The sequence below is a fragment of the Paramisgurnus dabryanus genome, chromosome 14 (genome assembly GCF_030506205.2).
Source record: "Paramisgurnus dabryanus chromosome 14, PD_genome_1.1, whole genome shotgun sequence".
Classification (NCBI taxonomy): domain Eukaryota; kingdom Metazoa; phylum Chordata; class Actinopteri; order Cypriniformes; family Cobitidae; genus Paramisgurnus; species Paramisgurnus dabryanus.
In genome coordinates, this window is record NC_133350.1 from 36,060,305 (window position 1) to 36,084,949 (window position 24,645).

General features: G+C 40.9%; 1 protein-coding gene across 3 annotated transcripts in view; it reads right to left on the minus strand.

The window, feature by feature from the left end:
• Positions 1–238: 238 nt before the first annotated feature.
• Positions 239–24,645, minus strand: part of LOC135758196 (uncharacterized) — a 118,307-nt gene continuing 93,900 nt past the window's right edge. The window contains exons 4-6 of one of the 3 annotated variants that reach the window (XR_012334994.1): positions 8,511–8,711; positions 3,743–8,407; positions 239–2,532 (exon numbers count right to left, since the gene is read on the minus strand). Coding sequence is in view for 1 of the 3 variants with exons in the window: in XM_065273055.2 (XP_065129127.1) it covers positions 2,529–2,532; positions 3,743–3,811; positions 8,511–8,711 (274 nt within the window). In the remaining 2 variants the exon portion in view is untranslated. Of the gene's footprint in view, positions 2,533–3,742; positions 8,712–24,645 lie in introns of all 3 variants that reach the window. The other 2 variants (XR_010536489.2, XM_065273055.2) reach the window with 2 other exon arrangements.

Genomic DNA, 24,645 nt, shown 5'->3' on the forward strand with positions numbered 1-24,645 from the left:
CAATTTAACTCTCAATACATTACACAATACAGGGTGGCACACTGAAGTGCAGCTTGCACCTTCCCAGACAGCACACATACATCTGGCCGACGTTGTGCCGACTTTCAAAGTTCCATCGGCAAGATGTCGCTCAGGGAGCGTTTGCTCATTGGGAAGATGTCGTCTAGATGTCGGCATCTCATCGCAAATGCCCTCGGGCCGATGTTTAAACGATGCAATTTCAGCCGCTCTGCCAAGGGTATATATTTCAAATTCTAGGCAAAGGGTGGCGGCATTTGAAATGCTAAAATATAACAGTTTGGATTTCAGAAGTTTTAGTCTCAAGATAATTCACATATGTTGTACAAATGGGACACGGCCTGTGAAATCCCAGCAAAGTATTTCTTTGTGACTTACTGTTTTCTACATAAAATCATCCTACACAATTCAGAAAACATTCTCTGAAAATATAATCTTGACATCTTCAATACTGACTGAGTAAGGTCATGCCAAAGACTAAACTCAATGTTAAATCAGTAAATTCAAACTTTAGATGTCATTAGATTTTAAAGGGGCCATGGCATGAAAATCTGACTTTTTCCATGTTTAAGTGCTATTATTGGGTCCCTAGTGCTGCTATCAACCTAGAAAATATGAAAAAGATCAACCCAGTAACTTAGTTTTGGTAAACCATTCTCTACAAGCACATGAAAAAATAGGTTGTTTGAAATTTGGCTCTCCTTATGATGTCATAAGGAGCTCTTATTATGATAAAACCACCCCTTAATCCAACCACAGCACTGCCATTTAGTGCAGAGAGAAAATAATTCACAGCACAATTGAGTTTCAATTTCAACAAACCACCATCATTGTGATCAGTGTTTGAATTTCATCCGCTCATGTACATTTTAAAGAACACACCCAAAACGGCACATTTTTGCACACATCTACAAAGTGGCAATTTTAACCTGCTATAATAAATTATCTATATGGTATTTTGAGCTAAAAGTTCACATATGTGCTCTGGGGACACCAAAGATTTATTTGACATCTTAAAAAAGTCTTGTGCCATGGCCACTTTAAGACAGTAGCCTGGATTTCATATACAAGGTCACATATTTATGTATCTTAGAAATGTATTGTAAATAATAATGTGCATGTACATAACAAAAACATTTAACCCTCTAGGCGCCACGGTCGACTTTTGTCGACAAGATGCGTCACTGAATGTAACTGCCGATTTTGTCACATAGGGTGTCAAATTTCGTTCATCCGCCCCCTCCACTAGATGGCAGACATGTCATACTTTATACCGGACTCAGAAAAACAGCATGCTTTTATACAAACTCTTAGAGCAAGAGCGCATTGAAGTGCGCAACAGCATAGCTAGTGTGCAAGTGAGTCATTTTATCAGAGAGATAACCTCAGCGAGTTTTTTCAATACATGATCATATAAATGGCATCAAAAAAGCTTACCTGCAATGAAGTGTTGGGTCTTATATTCGCTGACAATGATTCTGAAGGGGAATATCTGCCTTCAGAAGATGCCGGTGATTTATTTAGTGACCACGATTCAGACGCGCCCCTGCTTTGCAATCATGCAGCTGGCAAAGTGAAAGTGTACCTATACACCAAGCACAAATGATAAATCCTTTGCCCAATGTCAGTGGTGGGAATGTTACACGGGGTCGGAGAATTCATCGGGTTAGCAAGCGTGTTACAGGTGTGGGGAATGAGGCTGGAGGTAATATGCGCGTCCAGTCTTTGTACCGTGCAAGCAATGTAGAGCGAGCTGCGTCTTCCCGAGCGGGCCCTGGGAGTCTGTCGGGCGAGCGGCCGACTTCCAGTGCTCCGTCCCGTGTACCTCATCACAATCACGGCGACAGTAAAGGCAATAGTCCCAGCTGTGCAAATTCTCTCCACTCGGGGCGCATGCGAGGCAGATCTGGCCATGCGGCTCGTAGAAGGAGCAGAGGCGGTGTTACACGGGGCAGAGGAGGAGCCATTATGCATAACGTTAGTCTATCGATGCGCAGATCAGTTTGTTTACTACTTAGTATTTACCTGAGCATTCAGTATTGTGCAATATAGCATACAGAAGGTTAGGGACATTTTTGGGGGGAAGAAGTGCTGCATTTTATCATTCAAACATGTGACTTTTCATAAAAATTCAAGATGGCTGCCACATATTACGTCATAATATGCAAATTTAATGGGACATTTTATTCCCCTCCATAAAGTGTGTCATCCTTAATATTTCTCTAATTTACATAAAGTCTCTATCTCTTATCACGTTTAAGATATAGCCTTTTGAAAGTAACATGTCAAAATTAAACGTTTTAGGAAAAAACCTCTGGCGCCTAAAGGGTTAATCATAAAACATTCTCGACAGGTCTTCTGTCTTTGTTTTCTGCACTCGTCTCTGCAAGCAGTGCCTTTAAACCTTAGAGGTTCCTCTTTGTTGCCTTTGTTTCCTGTCCCGAACACCGCCTTTTAAACATCTGGACACCACTTCTTCCTCTCCATGGTTCCTCTTTGTTGCTTTAGGATCACCTAAATGGAAACATCCAACAAAAAATTATTAATCATACAATCACATTTTTATATTTAAATTTAGGTGCCTATGGCAAACATGAACAATCGTGTATATTGGATAGATAATCAAAAAGTGGACCCACAAAGCATACAGTACTTTATGTTAGCATATAAAACATCTGGTCTACTGTGTTGTTGCATTCCTGAGTGTCTGGCTGTGCATTATAAACAGTGTTAATTCTTCTTTGCATCCTCAGCTATACTTAAAATGAGTGCTATAGGAGGAATTAATGCAAATGTCTTGAAAATTCTACATTTTATTGTTAGAGATATCTAAAGATAACAGTCACCCACTTGCTTACCACCAAACTGTGTTGAACAAGTGCTTGCATCAGTGTTCGTGTAATCAAGTAAAGTATAACCTTATTCACACAGCACTTTGATCCCAGAAAATATCCGTAAAATTGACAGAGAGGCATTTGTGTGAACGCAAACATGTGCCATAGATGTTCTGGGATTGTTCCAGGAAAGAGGACCTAGTAACATTACCGTAAGATACCTGGAAAGCCCTCTATGTGAATGAGACGCAAAAACAATGGCGTAGTTTAGAAGTTATGGTTCAGCTCTTTAAAACAAGGGTTTTACAAAGGTTGGCAAACTGGACCGAAGCAGAGATCAGGGAGCTCGTCACTATCCACGCTGAAGCAGAGATCATTTAGCAGCACAACAGTTCTAGTGCATCAGGCGCTCACATGAGCTTATATTAAACAAAATACATGTGCGTCATCGCAACAAGATATACCGTTAAGCTCTTTAAAACGGGGGTTTAAATGAACATTTACATTCACGATGAGAAATGTCTTCAAACTGGACTAGAACAGAGTTCAGGGAGTTTCAAATATCCACTCTGAAATTGGGTTAATTCATGCGCATACTAGAACAGCGCATCACGCATTCCATTATAGTCTTATCATAAACAAAAATCCAGTCTTCTGCAGAGAGAAATAACCAATAATAACAAACCTTCAGACACTGTGGATAAAACCTATCAAGTGCAGGACTTTAAACACATCATGTGTCTTTACGGCATAAACACAGATTCCGGAAAACCATTGGCAGTGTGAATGAACCAAAAATCAAATGTTCCTGGACCAAGTTTAAGTATAATATGAATGGGCCCTTCAATGTATCGTGTCTAACAGATACCAAGTTGCAAAGTTTGTCTCACCTGTGGGCCACAACACTTAGTTCTGTCCTAGTATACGCCTTAGTCCTCGGTCTAGATCTCACCCAAACACTGTAAACGGAGCAGAACAGAAATGTTAATTTGTAAGTAGAAATGATAAGTGGACCCAGATTTATTCCAGAATGTATTAAATGAAAATAACATGGTCTGCTTTGTCTAAGATAAAGGATAAAATGCACTGTTAAATAAAAGACATTTTAAAAGGGTTGAGTTGTCTGAACCAAGTCATCTTGTTGCTTTGACGTCTTTGTTTTAGTTTATCTTTACCCTTCTGCTTGTTAACAGCACACATCATCAGTAATGTTCAATTATCACTTTATGCATTACTTTATTATTTTATTAATGTTAAACACACCTTCAGGATCGTCAGTGTACTTAAATAGATAAGACTGAGCAGTGTTGATTTACCACCAGGGATTTTGATCTGTAACTGAATTCAGTCAAAGCAACAAGATGACTGTCTGATGACTCGAATGAGTTAAAGGATTACTCCTCCCACCAAATGAAAATTGACTGATTATTAACATTCATGTCATCCAAAAAGTTATCTATTACTTTTTTAACAGAACACAATCAGAGTTATATTAAATAATTTCCTGGTTCTTTACATTTATATATTGTATTTATATTTTTGCTTTATAATGGCATTGACTGGGATCAATGTTTTTCAAAGCTCAAAAGTATATCCATCCATCATTAAAGTAATCCATATGTAACCCAGTGGATTAATACATGTCTTCCGAAGCAAAACAATATGTTTGTGAGAAAAACGATTCATATTTATAGCTTTTTGTGATAGAGACAAGACATTTAAAAAGTTAAAAAGACAATTTAAATATGGCGGCACGTGTTATCGCATTTGATGTTATGGATCTCATGACTAGTCGTAATATGAATTGTGATGAAACGTAGTAGAGACACGTGAGAAACAATGTGATTGAGTTGTTGTAGTCTGTTTACATTACATATGCATCGTAACTCGCTTAAAATATAAAGTTTTTCTCACAAGCCTATCATTTTGCATCAGAAGTGTGAGGGCCAGGAGACGAACCCAGGCGCAGGCGTAGATGAAATCAGAAACTTTATTAAACAAGACACACAAAACAAAAGACCCACGAGGGGGTAAAACATGACTATGACTAAATTAACAAGACTTTACTAAACAAACTGGAACTAGACTTGGATATACAAATGGAAACATTAACGTGACAAAATACTCTAGACTTGAATTCACACATGTGAAAACCGGTATGAACAAAACAAATCCGCACAAGACAGCAAACACAAGGGCATTAAATAGGGGAGCAAATCAAGAGGGGAACAGGTGACATGAATCAAACAATAATGGGATAATTAATGAGGAAACAAGTGGGCGGGGTAAGGAGACGAGACAGAAAGCACATGGCTAAATTAACAAGGCCAGTGCTTTCACACAAAACATGGGCCTGTCATGATTCTGCCTCAAGACTAATACTAAAACAAGGACAAGAGGGCAGAATAATGACAAGAAGACCCACTGGGTTATATATGGATCACTTTAATGATGGATGGATTCACTTTTGGAACTTCAAAACATTGATGCCCATTCAATGCCATTATTAAGCATTGAAGAACCAGGACCAGTGGCGGACAATTACTTATTTTCCGAGGGCGCACAATGCAATGCGAAGCTCATCCCAACATGTATGTAGCCCGTCATGTGTGAGGTTCGTCATTTTAAAATATGTGTTAGGCGTTTCGCATGTGAATCACGTGTCATGTCAATATAAGTGCCTGCCGCACACACGTCATAATGGTTTATGATAAAAGATACCTGCATTATATCATGCGTAATCAGAGTTTAATGTTAAGTGAATGTGTTGCGTGTATTTTGTGAAAGTGAGCATCTCTTTTATCATAAACGGTTTTGACGCGTGTGCAGCAGGCACTTCTTTTGACAAGACACGTGATGCACATGGTTAACATGACGCAACAAACACATATTTTTGAAGACACGAGCAACACACATGACACTCTGAACACTTATTTTGAATTCGCACCCCTCAGAAGAGCAGTCACGAGCCGCCACTGGCCAGGACAGTATTTAATATAACTTTAATTGTGTTTGGCTAAAGAAAGAAAGACAAACATCTTGGATGACATGGGGTTGAGTAAATAATCCTTCAAAGCTAAAAGTTTACGTAAAAAATTATAATTGTATCATTTACTCACCTTCATGTTGTTATAAACTTGCCAAAAATTCTTTAATCTGATAAATGATGTCAATCATACAGTTGATGGTACCCATTGACTTCCATAATAGGAAAAAGACATTTTATTGAAGTAAATGAGCAGCTGTGTACTTAACATCATTTATCAAAATATCTTGTTTTGTGTATATCACAATAAATAAACTTATGCCGGTTAAGAACATAAACAGGGCCTGTGAAGCACAATGAAAGACATGTAAAGCTATCTTACTTTGAAATAAAATTTGACACGGACTACTGAAAATCTAATGAATGAAAAAGACAAAAAATAATATATTACGCACAAACGTTAAAAACAACATTGCAGTGTAGTGCTTTGTATAATGTATTTCAAATAAGTAAATTCAACTTACATTATTTGTATAGTATATATCAGTACAGTGACATGCACAAGTTTGGGCACCCCTGGTAAAAAAAATTCTGTTAATGTAAACATTTAAGCGAGGGGAAGATGACATGATCTCGCTTATTACACGGCTACTTGCCACATAAGAAAAAAAACTGGACATGAATATGAATTTGAAACATTTTATTGGCATATTTGTTTTAAATTAACATTTTTATCCTTCCGCGAAACTTTGCACAGATGCATAAAATGATCGTAATACCTTATTAAGATCCTCTGCTTCATTGTCTGTCTCCATTTTTTCTCTTTTAGCCAGTCTTTGAGAAGTTTTAATGCCCATTCTGTCTTTTTTTGTGTGTTGGCTTCGTAGCTGTCATGCTCTATTTTGTCAAGTTCAGTCTCAGTAAGCTCTCTGTGTCTTGTCGTGGTTGTCGAGTGTTTGTCACAAGATGGCGCCAAACAGACAGTAATCTTTATTGATCTTTATTGGCGCGGAGCGATTTTACTCGTGCAAGTAGTCCGGCTATGCGTTATTATTTTGGAGCGGTTATTATTTGAAAAGAACGAACCTGCAAATGTCTCAACTGACCCATCAGAATCAAGCATTCCAGAGAGCCGTGTAATAAGTTATTTATAACCTGAGGCAAAGGTTTTTGAATGCAATTATGTGTATGCTAGACTTAGAGCTGTTGCGTTTGGTCGATAGAATCGGCGGTGTCAATTTCAATGTCGGTAATTAGTCAACATAAATATTGTGTCATCACGACAAAAATATAGCCTTTTCCCCTTTGACATGGCAGATTTAAATGCAGATTAACATTCACAATGAGAAATATCTGCAAACTGGATTGAAGAAGAAATCAGGGGGCTCGTCACTATCAGCTATGAACATTCACCAGCATAACAAAACAGCGTGTAATGCAGTGCTTCCCAATCCTGGTCCTCGAGCACCCCCTCCCAAAAACTTATTTAAAACACCTGATTCAACTTATCAGCCTCCTTCCAAAATGGTAAACATGTCTCCCCAACAAGCTGATAAGTTAAATAAGGAGACATCTAAAACTTTTTGGGAGGGGGTGCTCGAAGACCAGGATTGGGAAGCACTGGTGTAACGCACTCCTTTATGATCTTATCATAAACAAAAAAATACACATGTGGTTTCTCGAGAGAGAAATCACGGATAAGCAAACTAAAGATACTACAAAAAACCTACCAAGTGCAAGACTTTAAATATGTCATGTCTTTATGGCATGTGTGTGAAAGCACAAACAAATCCAGAAAACTATTGGCAGCGTGAATTAACCAAAATAAAATAATCCCAAACAACTCCCAGATGTGTACTCTGTATTTTTTCCATATGTGTGTGAAAAGGGCTACAGACATTAACCATTCATTGAAAGCAAGTTGTCCATTGAACCTTAACTCTTTCACCGCCAGCGTTTTTAAAAAAAGTTGCCAGCCAGCGCCAGCGTTTTTCATGATTTTCACCAAAGTTTAATGCCTTCCAGAAAATGTTCTTCTTTAAATAAATAAACATACAATATACCAAATGAAAGAACAGACCCTCTGCTTTCAAACAAAAAAAAACGTTTCATCCTACCTTTAGTGGTTCTTTTGCAATCAGCTTTTGAATATGGGTAGGTTTTTGCAAAAACACCATATTTTGAGCAAAAAGCAAAAATAATTCCATATTTGTGACGGACTTTTCATAGAGATCCCATTCAGAGCGATCTTTAGAACAGACACGGACATGCAGCAGCTTGCCATAGGGCAATACTTCCGGTTTTAAAAAGTTGCGGAGTTGCCACCTGGTGGAAAATAGCGGTATTGCGGAAAGACAAAAAAAACTCGTCATTGGCGGGGAAGCGTTTTCTCTAAATTGACGAGATATCTCGTCAATGGCGGGGAAAGAGTTAAATGTCCTTGTCAGTATCGGGAAAGCGGTCCTGAAACAAATATCCTTGTCGTAAGAGATGTACGGCGTACTGTCTCGACTAAACATATGGAGTCCTTCTTTAGGATCTCTGACTGCCGCACTCTGATGTTGTTCACCTGGCGTGTAACATGACAAGCCAAATTGTCTTCATTATCCCAGGCACCTGCACAGAAACATTGAGAACACAAGCACCAGGGAAGCAGCGAGTGTGCGTCTTACCTACACCTGATGTAGCGTGTACATGCCGGGCGATGGAGGCCCCGGTGATCCCAACATAGGGGGGAGAAGCAGTTATAAGTGGGTATCTCAAAAGCCTGAGGCAATGTGGGGGAAGAAGTGCTAGCTCGTGTCTTCCACTGTCGGTTTCCTGGCATTGGAGAGAATCTCATCTGGATAGATCGCATCCTAGATGTACATGCCCTGCACAGAGAAACAGATGGCTTAGTACCTGTTACGACTCCCTAGTCTAGGGGTGGATGAGAGCGTAACAAAACGTATGGTGTGGAGAGAGAGGAAACCGGCACTAGGTCTCAAGGCATTTGAAATTTAAACACACACACAGTTTTAACGGTTTAGCAAGCCCACTTGCAATTTTTTTATTATTTCTTTTTTCTTTTGTTGTAGAAAAAGTATGTGGGCAGCACACAAAAAGTCTGGGGAGGGGGAAGCCCAAAAAAAACAAACAAAAGAAGTTCTTCTTGGGTATTAGTTCTACCTCTCCTAAAAACAAAAAGTACGGGAGAAAAGAAATGACAGTTTTCTTCCCTGACTCCCTCTCTAAACAAAAACAAGAGAAAAAGTCTTACAAAACAAAATGTGGCATCCCCTCCTTGTTCACAAAGGTTAAAGAAGAAACTTAACATAGGTAAACAAAGTTATTTAGTAGCGTAAATTAACAGGTCTATAGAAATTAATTTGGCATTGAAAACTATGGCCACACAGGTCTAGTAACACACTAAGCAGTTCTATGCTTAACTTAAGTGAATCATTTCACCCGAAAAGGGAACACACACAGAGTTAAATCTCACACAACCCTACGGATAATAAAAGCCACTTTAGCGTTGAGACCTCAGCGGAGCCAAACACGGACAACTCCAACTTTCCTCTCCCCCGCACACACAGGTCTGGGGAATCATCATGGCTTAAATGCTCTCCTTAATTAGGTGAGACTACGATCAGGTGGCACTGCAGGACCTGCAAGGCAGACAGTAGGAGGAGCAAAGCAACACTAACAAAGATGAACATAGAGACAAAGAAATTATAAATTATAAATTATAAACTCTATAAAAAAAAAACATCAGATACACTTACAAAAATTCTATATACGTCCCAATTGACGTAACACCCCCACCGATAAGTTTTTTTTTATATATATCCACTTAAAGGCAACAAAATTCACTTTTCAGCACCCTCGGTTCGGGACAGCGCATCAGCGACAACATTTTCCGAACCTTTTAAATGTTGTATGTCCACGTTGTATTCTTGGATGATTAATGCCCACCGCATTAACCGCTGGTTTGAATTTGACATTTGAGCCAAAAAAATTAAGGGGTTGTGGTCAGTGTATACAAGGAGAGGGGTTGCACTGCCTCCTACATATACATCAAAATGCTGTAATGCTAACAAAAGAGCAAGGGCTTCCTTCTCAATAGTGCTATAGTTTCTCTGACAGGTTGAGAACTTTTTGGAAAAATATGCAACGGGATGATCGATTTGATACTGGTCTTCCTGTAACAAAACGGCCCCCACTCCCGTAGCGCTAGCATCAACCTGTAGTTTGAAAGGGTTTTCAAAATTAGGGGCAGAGAGAACGGGAGCATTGCACAGAAGATCTTTAACTGCCTCAAAAGCCAGTGAGCATTCGCCACTCCACGTAAATTTTCTGGTAGTACTTAGAAGGTCAGTGAGTGGTGAAACTATTACAGAAAAATTTCGGCAAAACGCTCGATAATAGCCCGCCATACCGAGAAAACGGCGTAACTCGCGTTTGTTAGTAGGCTGCGGGAATTGCAGGATTGCTTCAACCTTTGCTGACACGGGTTTCACACACCCTCGGCCAACCCGCTTTCCCAAATAAGTCACCACCGCTTTGCCGAATTCACACTTTGCCAAGTTCAGCGTGAGAGATGCTGCCTCCAACCTCCTAAAGACAACACTAAGCGTCTCTATGTGATGTTCCCAGGTGTGGGAGTAAATCACTACATCATCAATGTATATTTCACAATTTGTGACCCCGGTCAGAACCCTTTTCATAAGACGCTGGAAGGTCGCGGGGGCGTTTCGCATGCCGAAAGCCAGGACTTTATATTGTAGAAAATGGTCTGGTGTCACAAACGCAGAAATTTCAGAAGCGCGAGGGGTGAGAGGCACTTGCCAATATCCCTTCAGAAGGTCTAGTTTAGTTACAAAATTGGCGGAGCCCACCCGGTCCACACAGTCTTCCATGCGTGGCAAGGGAAACGAATCGGCTTTGGTTATTTTATTCACCTTACGGTAATCAGTGCAAAATCGGAAAGATGCGTCTGGCTTAGGGACAAGAAGGCAAGGTGAACTCCACGGACTGTAGCTTGGCATGGCAAGATCCTCACGTAACATGTACTCCACTTCGTCGCGCATTATCTGACGTTTCTTGGGATTAACCCTATACGCGTGCTGTTTAATTGGTGGAGAATCACCCACATCAATATCATGAGTTAACACAGATGTTCTACCTAGGGAATCTGAAAAAACCGAAGGGTAATTACCTATACATTGTATCAACTCTTTACGCTGGCATACAGTCAGGTGGGAGAGGGTGTTTGGTAAATCCTTGAAAATTGTAGAGTTTTTACCTTTTTCACCTGAGCTAGAAGGCATTTGATCATTTAAACCATCCTCACCAGGACAGTAAGAGACAGGGGAGGCGGGGACAACAACTGGGGCAGCTTTCGAAACACTGTCACTGCTTTTATCTTTCGGGACCAAGTATGGCTTTATCATATTTACATGACATACCCGTTTTCGTCTTTTGCGGTCCGGTGTAGCAATTACATAATCCGTATCGCTCAACTTCCGCTCAATCTGATACGGTCCTGCAAATTTCGCACTCAACACTGAACCGGGAACCGGCAAAAGAACGAGAACATAGTCACCAGGGGTAAACGTACGATGAACACTTTTTTCATCAAAGCGTATCTTCATTTTCATCTGGGCGTCACTTAAATGTTTCTTTGCCATGTCCCAGGCATGGTGGAGACGTTCCCGAAAAGAACTCACATATTCAGTTACCAACATAGGTGCACGGTTAACGGCTACCAGCTGCTCGCTCAGTAACTTTAATGGACCGCGAATCGTGTGCCCAAACACAAGGTCAGCCGGACTAAACCCGGTGGACTCTTGAACTGCTTCTCGTGTCGAGAACAAGAGAAAAGGGAGACCCTCATCCCACTCCTTTCCCGTATCAAGGCAGTACGCACGTATCATGTTTTTTAAAGTCTGATGATATCGTTCAAGCGCGCCCTGTGATTCAGGGTGGTACGCGCTCGACATACGATGGGACACCCCTAAAGCTGCTAAGGTTTGTGCAAACGTCTTTGATGTAAAGTTCGACCCTTGGTCGGTTTGGATCTCTTTTGGTAGCCCAAATGTAGTGCAGAATTTTAGGAGCGCTTTCACTACCACCGGAGACTTAATCGTGCGTAGCGGAATTGCCTCGGGAAATCTCGTTGCAGTACACATTATAGTTAGGACATACTGGAAACCAGTTTTGGTTTTGGGCAGCGGCCCCACACAGTCCAAAATCAATCTCTCAAACGGTTCACCCATCACGGGCACGGGGTGCAAGGGAGCAACTGGTACCTTTTGATTTGGTTTGCCGACTTTCTGGCATACATCACAAGTTTTACAATATTCTGTAACAGAGGTTTTGCAACCCGGCCAAAAAAAGTACCTTGTTATACGCCTGAAAGTTTTATTAATTCCTAAATGGCCAGCGAACGCATTTTCATGTGCAAGACGTAGTACCTGAGAGCGATATGCAATAGGCAGGACTAGCTGACGAACCTCACTCACCCCAGTATCATCATTAGCCGGTTTCCATTTACGCATCAATATGCCATCATCGCAAAAGTAGGCTATTCTTACATCAGGCACCTGTCTGCTATCAATCGCTGCTTCAAAGCAAGAATTAAGGGTAGGGTCAGTTTTCTGTGCTGCGATTAATTGATCCTTACCAACATAAAGCTGTTCAGATCCGGTCACAGTTTTATCAAGAGACGGAACAATCTCAGGCTTAACCATTAACTCGCAAGTGACTGGCTCAGTGGAACTCTGCATAAACGTATCCGCAAGGTCAACGACGTCTGCTAACTTTTTCGCCTGCGCCCGTGTCACAGCGCACGCAGGGAACATTTTTGAAGACTGTGACAGATTGGACACATCATTAACATTATCCTTACTGACCACAATAGGTCTAGGAAAAACTTTTCCCCCGGCTAGGTCATTACCTAGTATTAGACCGACACCTTCGATTGGTAATAGTGAACGCACCCCCAGACGCACAACTCCATTCACAAGATCAGATTTTAAATGTACCTTATGGAGAGGAACACTTTCACACCCCATCTCAATACCACGAACTAAAACATCTGCACCGGTGTACGAGTTCTGAGAGAATGGCAACAACTCTTGGAGGATAAAGGATTGCGCTGATCCAGTATCACGTAAAATTACGACGGGTTGATGTTCAATGTCAGTTAAGGAGACAGAACCAGAAAAAAGAAAGGGTTGCAAGGATTTATCCTCCACCTCAGACATTGACTGTACTAGTGCAACTTTCTTAAATTTACCCTCTGCGTTTTTCTTATTCCATGCTTGACAGTCGGCAATTAAATGACCTGGTTCACGACAATAAAAACACACGCGTTGAATTTTACCACCCGGAGCAGACTGGTCATCTGTACGAGCGTTCATTTTGGGCATACGAGAGAACACACGCGTTAAATCTCGTGTCGCAGGATTTTTGTTAGGGGTATTTGGTGGTCGAATGGAGGGAAAAATGCTTCTGTGTGTCAGAACAAATTCATCCGCCCCTATTGCAGCATCCAGTAACGAAGTTACTTTTTGTTCGTTCAGATGCACGACTACTGCTTCAGGTAGACAGCTTTTAAGGTCTTCCAGCAAGACTAGCTCTTGTAACTGTTCAAATGTAGTAGTTTTACTGGAGGAACACCACTTTTCAAACAGTACCCTCTTCTCTCGTGCAAATTCTACATGAGTCTGTTTCGGTGTTTTCGCATGTCTCCGCCACTTTTGACGGTACGCTTCGGGGACTAGCTCATAAGCTCGAAGAACCGCAGTTTTGACAGTTTCATATTCGAGACTTTGTTCAATTGGTAACGACGCACAAACTTCTTGGGCCTTACCCGTCAAACTACATTGCAATAGCAATGCCCACATATCGGTCGGCCACTTAAGTTTAGAAGCGATGCGTTCAAAAGCTACAAAATAGGCGTCTACCTCCGACTCTCGGAAAGGAGGTACGAGTTTGATAAACTTGCCCACATCAAAAACAGCGTGACGATCTCCCGCTGGGGTGACAGGTATAGGAACAGGTTTCCCGTACTTCTCAGCCTCCAGTTCTAAAGTGCGAAGTTTGATCTCCCGGTCGGTTTCCGCCTGAAAAAGTCGAAGTTTCAAATGCAAATTTTCATTCTCTTTTTCTTTAAGCTGGATATCCAATTCTTTTAAACGAACTCCTAATATTGGTTCAGAAGTTTCACTCCCAGTTCCTACAAGAGAACCTTCAGGTTCCTCTGTATCTGCCTGCGGCCCTTCACTTACTTCCCCGGGTAGTATGCCAGCTTTAACTAGTTGTTCAAAAAGAGACTCCTTAATTACCTGCTTTTTTGCTTCCTTTGTTACCGTTAGATTATAAAAATCTGCAATTACAAGCAAGTCTTTTTTCCTACACTTCTGAAAAACCTCAATAGTAGGAGAAAGGGTAAACGCCACTAAGTCAAACTCCATCACGACCTCTCCCTCCTACCACAAGTGCGAAAACAATGAAAACAGACAACAAGAGAGAAGAGAGACTGTACTCACCGTATCGAATAAAAAAAATTGACGCCGGACGGACGAGTCCCCACTTGTTACGACTCCCTAGTCTAGGGGTGGATGAGAGCGTAACAAAACGTATGGTGTGGAGAGAGAGGAAACCGGCACTAGGTCTCAAGGCATTTGAAATTTAAACACACACACAGTTTTAACGGTTTAGCAAGCCCACTTGCAATTTTTTTATTATTTCTTTTTTCTTTTGTTGTAGAAAAAGTATGTGGGCAGCACACAAAAAGTCTGGGGAGGGGGAAGCCCAAAAAAAAACAAACAAAAGAAGTTCTTACTGGGTATTAGTTCTACCTCTCCTAAAAACAAAAAGTACGGGAGAAAAGAAATGACAGTTTTCTTCCCTGACTCCCTCTCTAAACAAAAACAAGAGAAAAAGTCTTACAAAACAAAATGTGGCATCCCCTCCTTGTTCACAAAGGTTAAAGAAGAAACTTAACATAGGTAAACAAAGTTATTTAGTAGCGTAAATTAACAGGTCTATAGAAATTAATTTGGCATTGAAAACTATGGCCACACAGGTCTAGTAACACACTAAGCAGTTCTATGCTTAACTTAAGTGAATCATTTCACCCGAAAAGGGAACACACACAGAGTTAAATCTCACACAACCCTACGGATAATAAAAGCCACTTTAGCGTTGAGACCTCAGCGGAGCCAAACACGGACAACTCCAACTTTCCTCTCCCCCGCACACACAGGTCTGGGGAATCATCATGGCTTAAATGCTCTCCTTAATTAGGTGAGACTACGATCAGGTGGCACTGCAGGACCTGCAAGGCAGACAGTAGGAGGAGCAAAGCAACACTAACAAAGATGAACATAGAGACAAAGAAATTATAAATTATAAATTATAAACTCTATAAAAAAAAACATCAGATACACTTACAAAAATTCTATATACGTCCCAATTGACGTAACAGTACCTCTATGTCCTATCTCCGATAAAACTTATATGACAGTATGGTTAAGATCAAAAACACTTAGGGTTAAAGTCAAATACTAAAAATGTCTGTAACAGCTGGTTAAAAACAACTTACAGCAAATGATGTTGTGATCTGATTTGCAAAGACATAAAACATATGTAGCCCCTATGAGGCTTCTTAGGGATGACTACTCACTGAAATGCAACAATGCACTAGGCCAGATAGATCAGAAGACAACACGGTTCGTAGGAGGCAATGGCACACACACACACGTGTAAATAGTTTGAATGTAATTATTTATATGTTATGTTTAGAATTTTTGACTTACTGAAGAAAAGCACATTTAAGTATGACAATATTACAATATAAACAAATTAAAATAAAAGGAATGTAAAAGAAAGCGCACCAACTCTAAAAGTAGAGTAACAATTCGTATAATTTACGAAATAAACTCAAATACCAAGAAACTCCTTGGAGTGTATAGTTCAAAAGGCGCAAAAATCAAGTATATAAGTTCAAATGAGATTTATAATTTCTCTTTCTTCAGTTCCTTAGAATGAATGTTCCAGTGCTTCAATAATCAAACCTTCAATAATCCAGTGAAACAATTTGTAGAAATCGCAACGCAGATATCAACAGAAGAAAAGTAGGTGTCTCATGGTGGCTCGCCATCTCACACTATGCACATTCGAAGTTCCAGATTAATGCAGTCCACAGTAAAGAGATCCAGAATCTGATTTCTCAGATAACAAAACTGGCCGATTCCCTCATATAACAAAAATATCTTTTTATCTCCTTCAGATTTTCACCGGATGATGACCAGATGGCAGTTTTATCTCCCAGGTGTATTTTGCAAATAAACCTCTCAAAAATCCAACTTTATCAAAGATTTGAGCAACATGTGGCTCATGCTTCAGTTCTCATGCTCTCTATCTTTCCCCTTTCCAGCAGCTCCTGCCTAGGGCGGAGTCAGCGTGACCTACTTACACGCAACTGGCTGCCCAGTTGTGCAGTGCAGATCAATATCACAAATCAGAACAAGTTTACAACAAAAACTTTTTCTTTAATTTTTTTTCCTTTAGTGCTATATATTTTTCTTTGTTTTTACTTATATTGTAAATAAACCATATTTGATAGAAAACTTTATCTTCATTTTACTACTTAGAAATATCTTTGTTCATTTATCATTTAATAAAATTATTTATTTTATCACTACCTCAGACTACAAATGTTTTTGAGCCTGGGTTACACCCTCCCCCCTTAAAATCTTGCAAGTCCCTTTGCACATCCTTAGTGAGTACATACTCTTGAGATACAGGACAACTCAATTGGGAATGTTCTTGCAAGGACTCTGAAAAAGCATCATTCAGACCTTGAAGAAGGGACTGAACTATTGTAATCAGAGGATTTCCAAATTTAGGGTAAGTTAACACCTTGGGTTTCTCTCTAATTCTGGTAGATCTTCTTAGCTCATTTCCATCTATGATCTCCTCAGGTTCTTGGACTCCTGTACAAGTTTCAGCAACTTTAACATTATTTGATTCCTCTCCAGCTGAGCCAGATCTATCCATGGGTGATTCTCTATGAACACTTGATTCACTTGCCACCGAGGTAGCTGAATGAGTTAGCTGGACTGTGTTCTCTCTTTCAGGTTCGACTTCAAGACTCAGAGGTAAGTTTCCTTCAGGATCTCCAGGTAAGTTTTCTTCAGGATCTCCAGGTAAGTTTTCTTCAGGATCTCCAGGTAAGTTTTCTTCAGGATCTCCAGGTAAGTTTTCTTCAGGATCTCCAGGTAAGTTTTCTTCAGGATCTCCAGGTAAGTTTTCTTCAGGCTGAACCTCACCATTTGGGGTTTCATTCTCTGAGCTCGCCTTCAAGAATTTAACAGTATTTCTCTCAGGATGCGTAACTTCAGAAGTGTGAAGTGTGTAAGACTCATGTACAACATCTAATTGGGGTTCTAAATAGTAAACCTCCTCATCTGAGTCAGGAATATTTTCAGAATCTTCACAGACTGCTCTACTACGAGTTTTACGCTTCGGAACTGGACTTGGTGACTCATGCTCTTTTACATCAGAAGAGAGGGTTCCGCAAGGAAGTAATAAGTCACGATGTAAAGTCCGAATGGGCCCGGTTTGAAACTCAGGACACACTTTGTACACAGGTAAATCACCATGTTGATCAATCACAACGTAGACCATTTCTTCCCATTTGTCAGCAAGTTTATTCTTTCCTCTCAATCTGACGTTTCTCACGAGAACTCTGTCACCTTTTTCCAATACTGATGCAACAACATGTCTATCATAGCGAGCTTTATTTTTTCCAGCCATCTTTTTGGAATTTTCGACTGCGATCCGAAAACTTTCCTTGAGGTTTGACTTTAGGTTCTTTACATACTGAGAGTGTGTTACATCCATCTTGTCTTTTATGGGTAATCCAAATGCTAGATCTACTGGAAGCCTAGGTTGTCGCCCAAACATAAGCTCATAAGGGCTAAACCCGGTGGTTTCATTTCTGGTACAGTTGTAAGCGTGTACGAGTGGCTTTACAAACTCTTTCCAGCAACTTTTCTTCTTGGCTTCCAAAGTTCCAAGCATGTTTAGCAAGGTCCTGTTGAATCTTTCAACTGGGTTTCCCCTCGGATGGTATGGGGTTGTCCTTACTTTCCGCACTCCAGCAATATCACACAATTCCTTAATTAGCTGCGACTCAAAATCAGGGCCTTGATCACTGTGAAGGCGTTCTGGATAGCCATAGTAACATATGAACTGCTCCCACAGACACTTCGCAACAGTCTTGGCTTTTTGGTTTGGAGTAGGAATAGCCAGGGCATATTTAGTAAAGTGATCTGTTATTACCAACACATCCTTAGTGTTGCTGCGATCAGGCTCAAGTGTAAGAAAATCCATGCATACTAACTGTAAAGGCCGGTTGGTTGTAATGTTCACTAGTGGTGCAGCCTTTTCAGGTAGGACCTTTCGCCGTATACATCGACCACACGTTCTGATCTTATACTCTATGTCCGAAGCCATTTTGGGCCAATAGAAACGGTTCCGCACCAACTCTAAAGTACGGTCAATTCCCATATGACCAAGGTCATCATGTAGATATTTAAGGACATCGGAATGAAATTCTTCCGGCAGAACCAACTGATATGTTGTCTTATCAGCTACACTTCTCCTTCGATAGAGAACTCCATCATGGAACTCCAACCGTTCCTTTTCTCTGAGAAGGTAAGGTAACCTAGGAAGAGCGTCACGGACAGTTCTTGAAGGAGATTCTCCAGTCTGAATTTGGGTGATAACTTCTCTGATACAGGGATCGGCCAGTTGAGCTCTTTGGATCTCTAAAGAAGATAGATGGGGAATACTTGGTAATCCCCCACAATGGTCTTCTTGTGAGTAATCATCGGGCACTGCAGCCGTCTGCATTGTCAGAGAACTAATGAAGGTAACAGGTAAGTCGTGCACATACTCTGACTGTTGGGTAAGACGACTGTCACATATGGCTCTCACTACTTCACTGCTAATTTTTCTCTCTCCTGCCTCTTCAGTGAGCCGTTCAACAAAGGTAAGTATTTGGTTCTGTTCATTGTGAGAGGCATCATCTACAGAAAGGTTTGTATGAGGTCGGCGAGACAACCCATCAGCGTCAATGTTTTGCCTCCCGCACCTGTACTGCAGCTTAAAGTCATAAGTAGAGAGCGCAGCTAACCACCTATACCCTGCTGCATCAAGCTTGGCAGTGGAAAGAACATAGGTTAGGGGGTTACTATCTGTCACTACTGTGAAGGTGCTGCCATAAAGGAAATCATGGAATTTCTCTGTGACCGCCCATTTTAACGCTAGGAATTCTAATTTATGGGCGGGATACTTGGATTCGCTGGATGAGAGTCCCCGACTTGCATAAGCAACTACCCTCATTTGCCCGTCCTGCTCTTGGTATAAAGCGGCACCTAGCCCTGATGTGCTAGCATCTGTGTGCAGAACATATGGTAATTTTGGGTTAGCGAATGCTAATACGGGAGCAGTAGTGAGTTCCTCAATTATTTGATCAAATGCTCTTTGGCAAGTAGTTGTCCATCTACTGCTAAAAGAATCCTTCGGGTTCCAATACTGTCCACTTTTATTTGGCTTTGTGTCCCGACGAGCAGGGGGGTATCCTGAAGTTAAGTCATTTAGGGGCTTGACTTTTTTCGAGAAATCTTTGACAAAACGGCGGTAATAACCTACAAATCCTAGAAAGGACCGAAGTTCTTTCAGATTCCTAGGAACCGGCCAGGTTTTGACAGCTGCCACTTTGTCTGGATCGGTCTGCACACCTTTGTCGGACACTATATGTCCAAGGTACCTGACTGAGGACTGTGCAAAGATGCATTTCTCTGGAGCAAGTTTTAAGCCATATTCCTTGAGCCTGTTTAAGACCCTGAATAGCCTTTCTTCATGCTCGTCCAAGTCTTTGGAGAACACAATTATATCATCAATAAACACGAGAACTTCACAGAGATTAATGTCTGCCATGCACTTCTCCATGATTCTCTGAAAAGTGCTTGGTGCATTAGTGACCCCTTGTGGCATACGGTTAAATTCGTAGAATCCCAAGGGACACACAAACGCGGTCTTTGCCTTATCCTTCTCCTCGACCTCAATTTGGTAAAATCCAGACTTCAGGTCAAGTACCGAGAACCACTTGGATCCTGTCAAAGCCATAAAGGTATCCTCCAGTTTTGGAAGTGCATAAGCATCTTTTATGGTTCGTTGGTTCAGTTTCCGATAGTCTATACATAATCTGACATCCCCACTTTTCTTTTTCACAACGACAATTGGTGAGGAATAAGGGGACACAGATTCTCGTATGACTCCTGCATCGAGCAACTCCTGTAGATGTTTCTTTACAGCTTCCATATCCTCTGGATGTATAGGCCTGGCCCGATGTTTAAAAGGGGTCTCGTCCGTAAGGTTGATTTTGTGTTTAACTTTGTCAGTGCACCCGAAATCTTGAGAATGTAAAGAAAAGACTTCTGGCATTTCCCTTAACCGACTGGTAAGCCTGTCTTTCCATTCTGGCGGAATGGACGAATCTCCAAAATTGAATTCAAGAGAAGACTTCAGAGTGGGTTCTGTATCAACTTCACTGGCTGACTGTTTACTAGGATTCACAGACTGAACAGCCTTTAGTTCAGCCACAATACATCTGGAAGGAATGGTGATGTCATGAGCGGTGGGATTGGAAATCACCACAGGTAAGTAACAAGGGTTAAACTCCCCAAGGGTAGCTATGCATGTCTTTACAATCAAGCCACCAGGTAAGGAAGAAAAGGTTGGGTGTTCAACAACTACCCATTTGTCAGGGTACACTCTTTGAACAGATGCTGTTCCGCAAAGAACTGCGCTTTGACCAGCTGGAATTACTTGGGGTTGCTTCTCAGGTAAACGCACCAGCCCGACATTGCCTTCCACAGCCTGGTTTTGGCGCAACTCCAAGATTTTAAGAACTTGCTTGTACCCAAAAGAGGGTGAAAAGTAAAGAGGTTTTTGATGTGAAAAGTCCTTATATAGCTCATCCAAGGTATTTGTGCCAATCAATACAGATGGCTGAAAGGCAGATGGAAGATCAGGGATAACAAGAGCTAAGGTAGGTACGTCCATGTTGACTCCAACAAATTCTTTAGGAAAGGTGATGGTAAGTTCGACGTAACCGAGGTAGGGGACATTTTGACCGTTGGCACTCTCAACCTCAAGTAAATTACCTAAAGAATGAATTTGTTGGTCACTTAGGTTTTTATTGTAGAAAGACTGCGTGATGGTGGTAACTTGTGAACCAGTATCGAGCAAACAGTCACACGTTACTCCTGCTATGTTCACTTGGGTGGTGCATCTGGCTCCAATTAATCCTCTGGGTAACATTGGTTGTCGTAAATTCATCTGTGCTCGTGCTATCAACACATTTTGGGGTTTGGGACACTTTGATTTGGTTCCAGTTCCTGTTTGTCCCGCAGCAGGAACTGGTTTTAGTTTGACTGCGGCTTAAGGTTGCCATACTGCAAATCCCATTCCCTTTGACGCTTTTTGAGTTGTTCTCTTTTTTCTGCTACTAACATGGGATTAGGATCATTTGAGCAGGAGCTGGCAATATGCCCCTCCTCTCCACACCTAAAGCAGTAACCTGGCTTAGGTCTAGCTGGCTGTGATTTGTCTGAAATTTTGTCTTTTCTCTTAGAACTACACGTGTCTTGACTACTCTCAGGTTTGACAGCACTTATCTTTGGGTTTTGCTTCTCTTTGGACTGTTTTGAAGTTAGCACTGCGAGCTGCTTTTGGAGCTGTGTTATTTGGCTTGCTAACTGAACAGTAACGGAATGTAACTGGGTCACATCATCACTAATGGCTGTTTGAGAATTTACTACAACACGTGTCTTAGGATTACCTAAGTGTTGTTTCATCCGTACATTTTTTGAAGCTTGTTTGCTCTCCTCAGTACGTAACATTGTCATCAGCTCAGCAAAGGATGGAGGTGAGTTCTTTTTCTGCTCTAATTGCAACTCTAGAAGCAAAGGGCTTTCCCAACATCCCCTGCAAAACTGTTTAAGCAGATGTTTGTCGACCTCTGAACTAAGTACTCCACCACGTCGCATGGTGGTCTGCAATGCCACATGCAGTCGTTGTAGGTAGGCAGATGGCTTTTCACCTGGGTTCTGGAATGTATTTAGAAATTTGGCGAATAATTCATCACCATCCTCAATGGGAGCAAAAGCAGAGTCAAGTAGCTGAATGTAAGCTGAAGGCGTTGCTGTGGGACTAAGAGATTTCACAATGTCTGCTGCTGGTGACAAAAGACTTTCACAGATTCTACGAACTCTGTGGAAATCAGATACTGTTGGGTCTTGACAGAGAAGTTCAGCACTGGTGCGCCAAGTTTCATAATCAGCCTCATTGGGTGGGTGGGGAACTCGCCCGGAGAAAGCACGGAGCCGCAATGGTGAATTCCCAGACATTGCAAAGTCACTTGTGCGTACAAGGTGCTCCACTACAACTTTTTGCACTGCAGGTGGGTTTAAGTCACTTACAGTGAACGATGGGGACCTTGGGCTTGCGGCTGCAGATGCTGGTGGAACAGTATGATGTTGTGCAGCATTGTTTGGCGCTTGAGACTGCTTAAAGGTGAACTCAGTCTGGGGCGGATCTGTTGAATGAACAGGTAATGACTCGTCAGCTCCTACAACGGTAGGTTCAAGACATGGCTTTTGGATAATTGTCTCCTGAATATGATCTAGCATGCCCTTCAGAACATCCTCAAAGCTTTCCCCACTACGACTCGCTAATTCTTTCAGATCATTGAGATAACTTTGGGTTGTGGTTTTTCCCAGCTTCTGAATATAAGTGTCTGATAGAGCTGTTACATGAAAAGAGATGTCAGGATTATCTTCTGCTTGCTGAACATAGGGAAGCATTTCCTGGAGGTTTTGAACTGCTAGTCCAGAGCTGAATTCAACTATTAAAGACTTCTTTGACTCTAAGCTAGGATCAATCACTGGGATGGATCTAATAATTGACCCATACTGCGCCAGGAAGTCTAATATTTCTTCATCCACTTCAGTATCAGTTATGCCGCTAATTAAAACAGCATTTGGAACTTTCACGCCCTCTTTCTCTACAACCTCCATTTGTTTTTTTTGTTTTTTCACTACTTCTACAACTGTTTTCAAAATGGCTAACTCCCTCACTAAAAAAAATGGGAACTTTAAATGATCATTAGTAAGTGTGTGTGTGTGTTTTCCTTTGCCTCCTGGCTGGCTCGCCACGAATATGTAGCCCCTATGAGGCTTCTTAGGGATGACTACTCACTGAAATGCAACAATGCACTAGGCCAGATAGATCAGAAGACAACACGGTTCGTAGGAGGCAATGGCACACACACACACGTGTAAATAGTTTGAATGTAATTATTTATATGTTATGTTTAGAATTTTAGACTTACTGAAGAAAAGCACATTTAAGTATGACAATATTACAATATAAACAAATTAAAATAAAAGGAATGTAAAAGAAAGCGCACCAACTCTAAAAGTAGAGTAACAATTCGTATAATTTACGAAATAAACTCAAATACCAAGAAACTCCTTGGAGTGTATAGTTCAAAAGGCGCAAAAATCAAGTATATAAGTTCAAATGAGATTTATAATTTCTCTTTCTTCAGTTCCTTAGAATGAATGTTCCAGTGCTTCAATAATCAAACCTTCAATAATCCAGTGAAACAATTTGTAGAAATCGCAACGCAGATATCAACAGAAGAAAAGTAGGTGTCTCATGGTGGCTCGCCATCTCACACTATGCACATTCGAAGTTCCAGATTAATGCAGTCCACAGTAAAGAGATCCAGAATCTGATTTCTCAGATAACAAAACTGGCCGATTCCCTCATATAACAAAAATATCTTTTTATCTCCTTCAGATTTTCACCGGATGATGACCAGATGGCAGTTTTATCTCCCAGGTGTATTTTGCAAATAAACCTCTCAAAAATCCAACTTTATCAAAGATTTGAGCAACATGTGGCTCATGCTTCAGTTCTCATGCTCTCTATCTTTCCCCTTTCCAGCAGCTCCTGCCTAGGGCGGAGTCAGCGTGACCTACTTACACGCAACTGGCTGCCCAGTTGTGCAGTGCAGATCAATATCACAAATCAGAACAAGTTTACAACAAAAACTTTTTCTTTAATTTTTTTTCCTTTAGTGCTATATATTTTTCTTTGTTTTTACTTATATTGTAAATAAACCATATTTGATAGAAAACTTTATCTTCATTTTACTACTTAGAAATATCTTTGTTCATTTATCATTTAATAAAATTATTTATTTTATCACTACCTCAGACTACAAATGTTTTTGAGCCTGGGTTACACATAACAATTGTATAATGGAACTTAGCAGCTGTGTGTCATTAAAAGCAAAGAAAGGGCTGCTTTTTTATTTATTTTTACTTGTATATTATATTAAAACATTTACATTTACTTAACGGATTCCATTTTTCTTCACTTATTATCATTTACTTAGTTCTTGTACATACTTGATACACCCATGATGTCGCCTTTGCTCTGGTTGGTTGCAAAGGGAGGAGTAACTGGGCACGCACCAACAGAGAGAAGCGCGGCATCGGCCTCCAGTATAGTTATCCGATCCAAAGCCGACGTAACAGACAAGCTTGATAAGCGGGAAATACCGTTGACTTGACTGAAGATTTGGCCGATGCCTGGCCGATACTTGTTAGACGTTTCAGATAAGGAGGCCGACGTATGCTCTTGAGCCGACGTCGGGCAGACGTACGTGTGCTG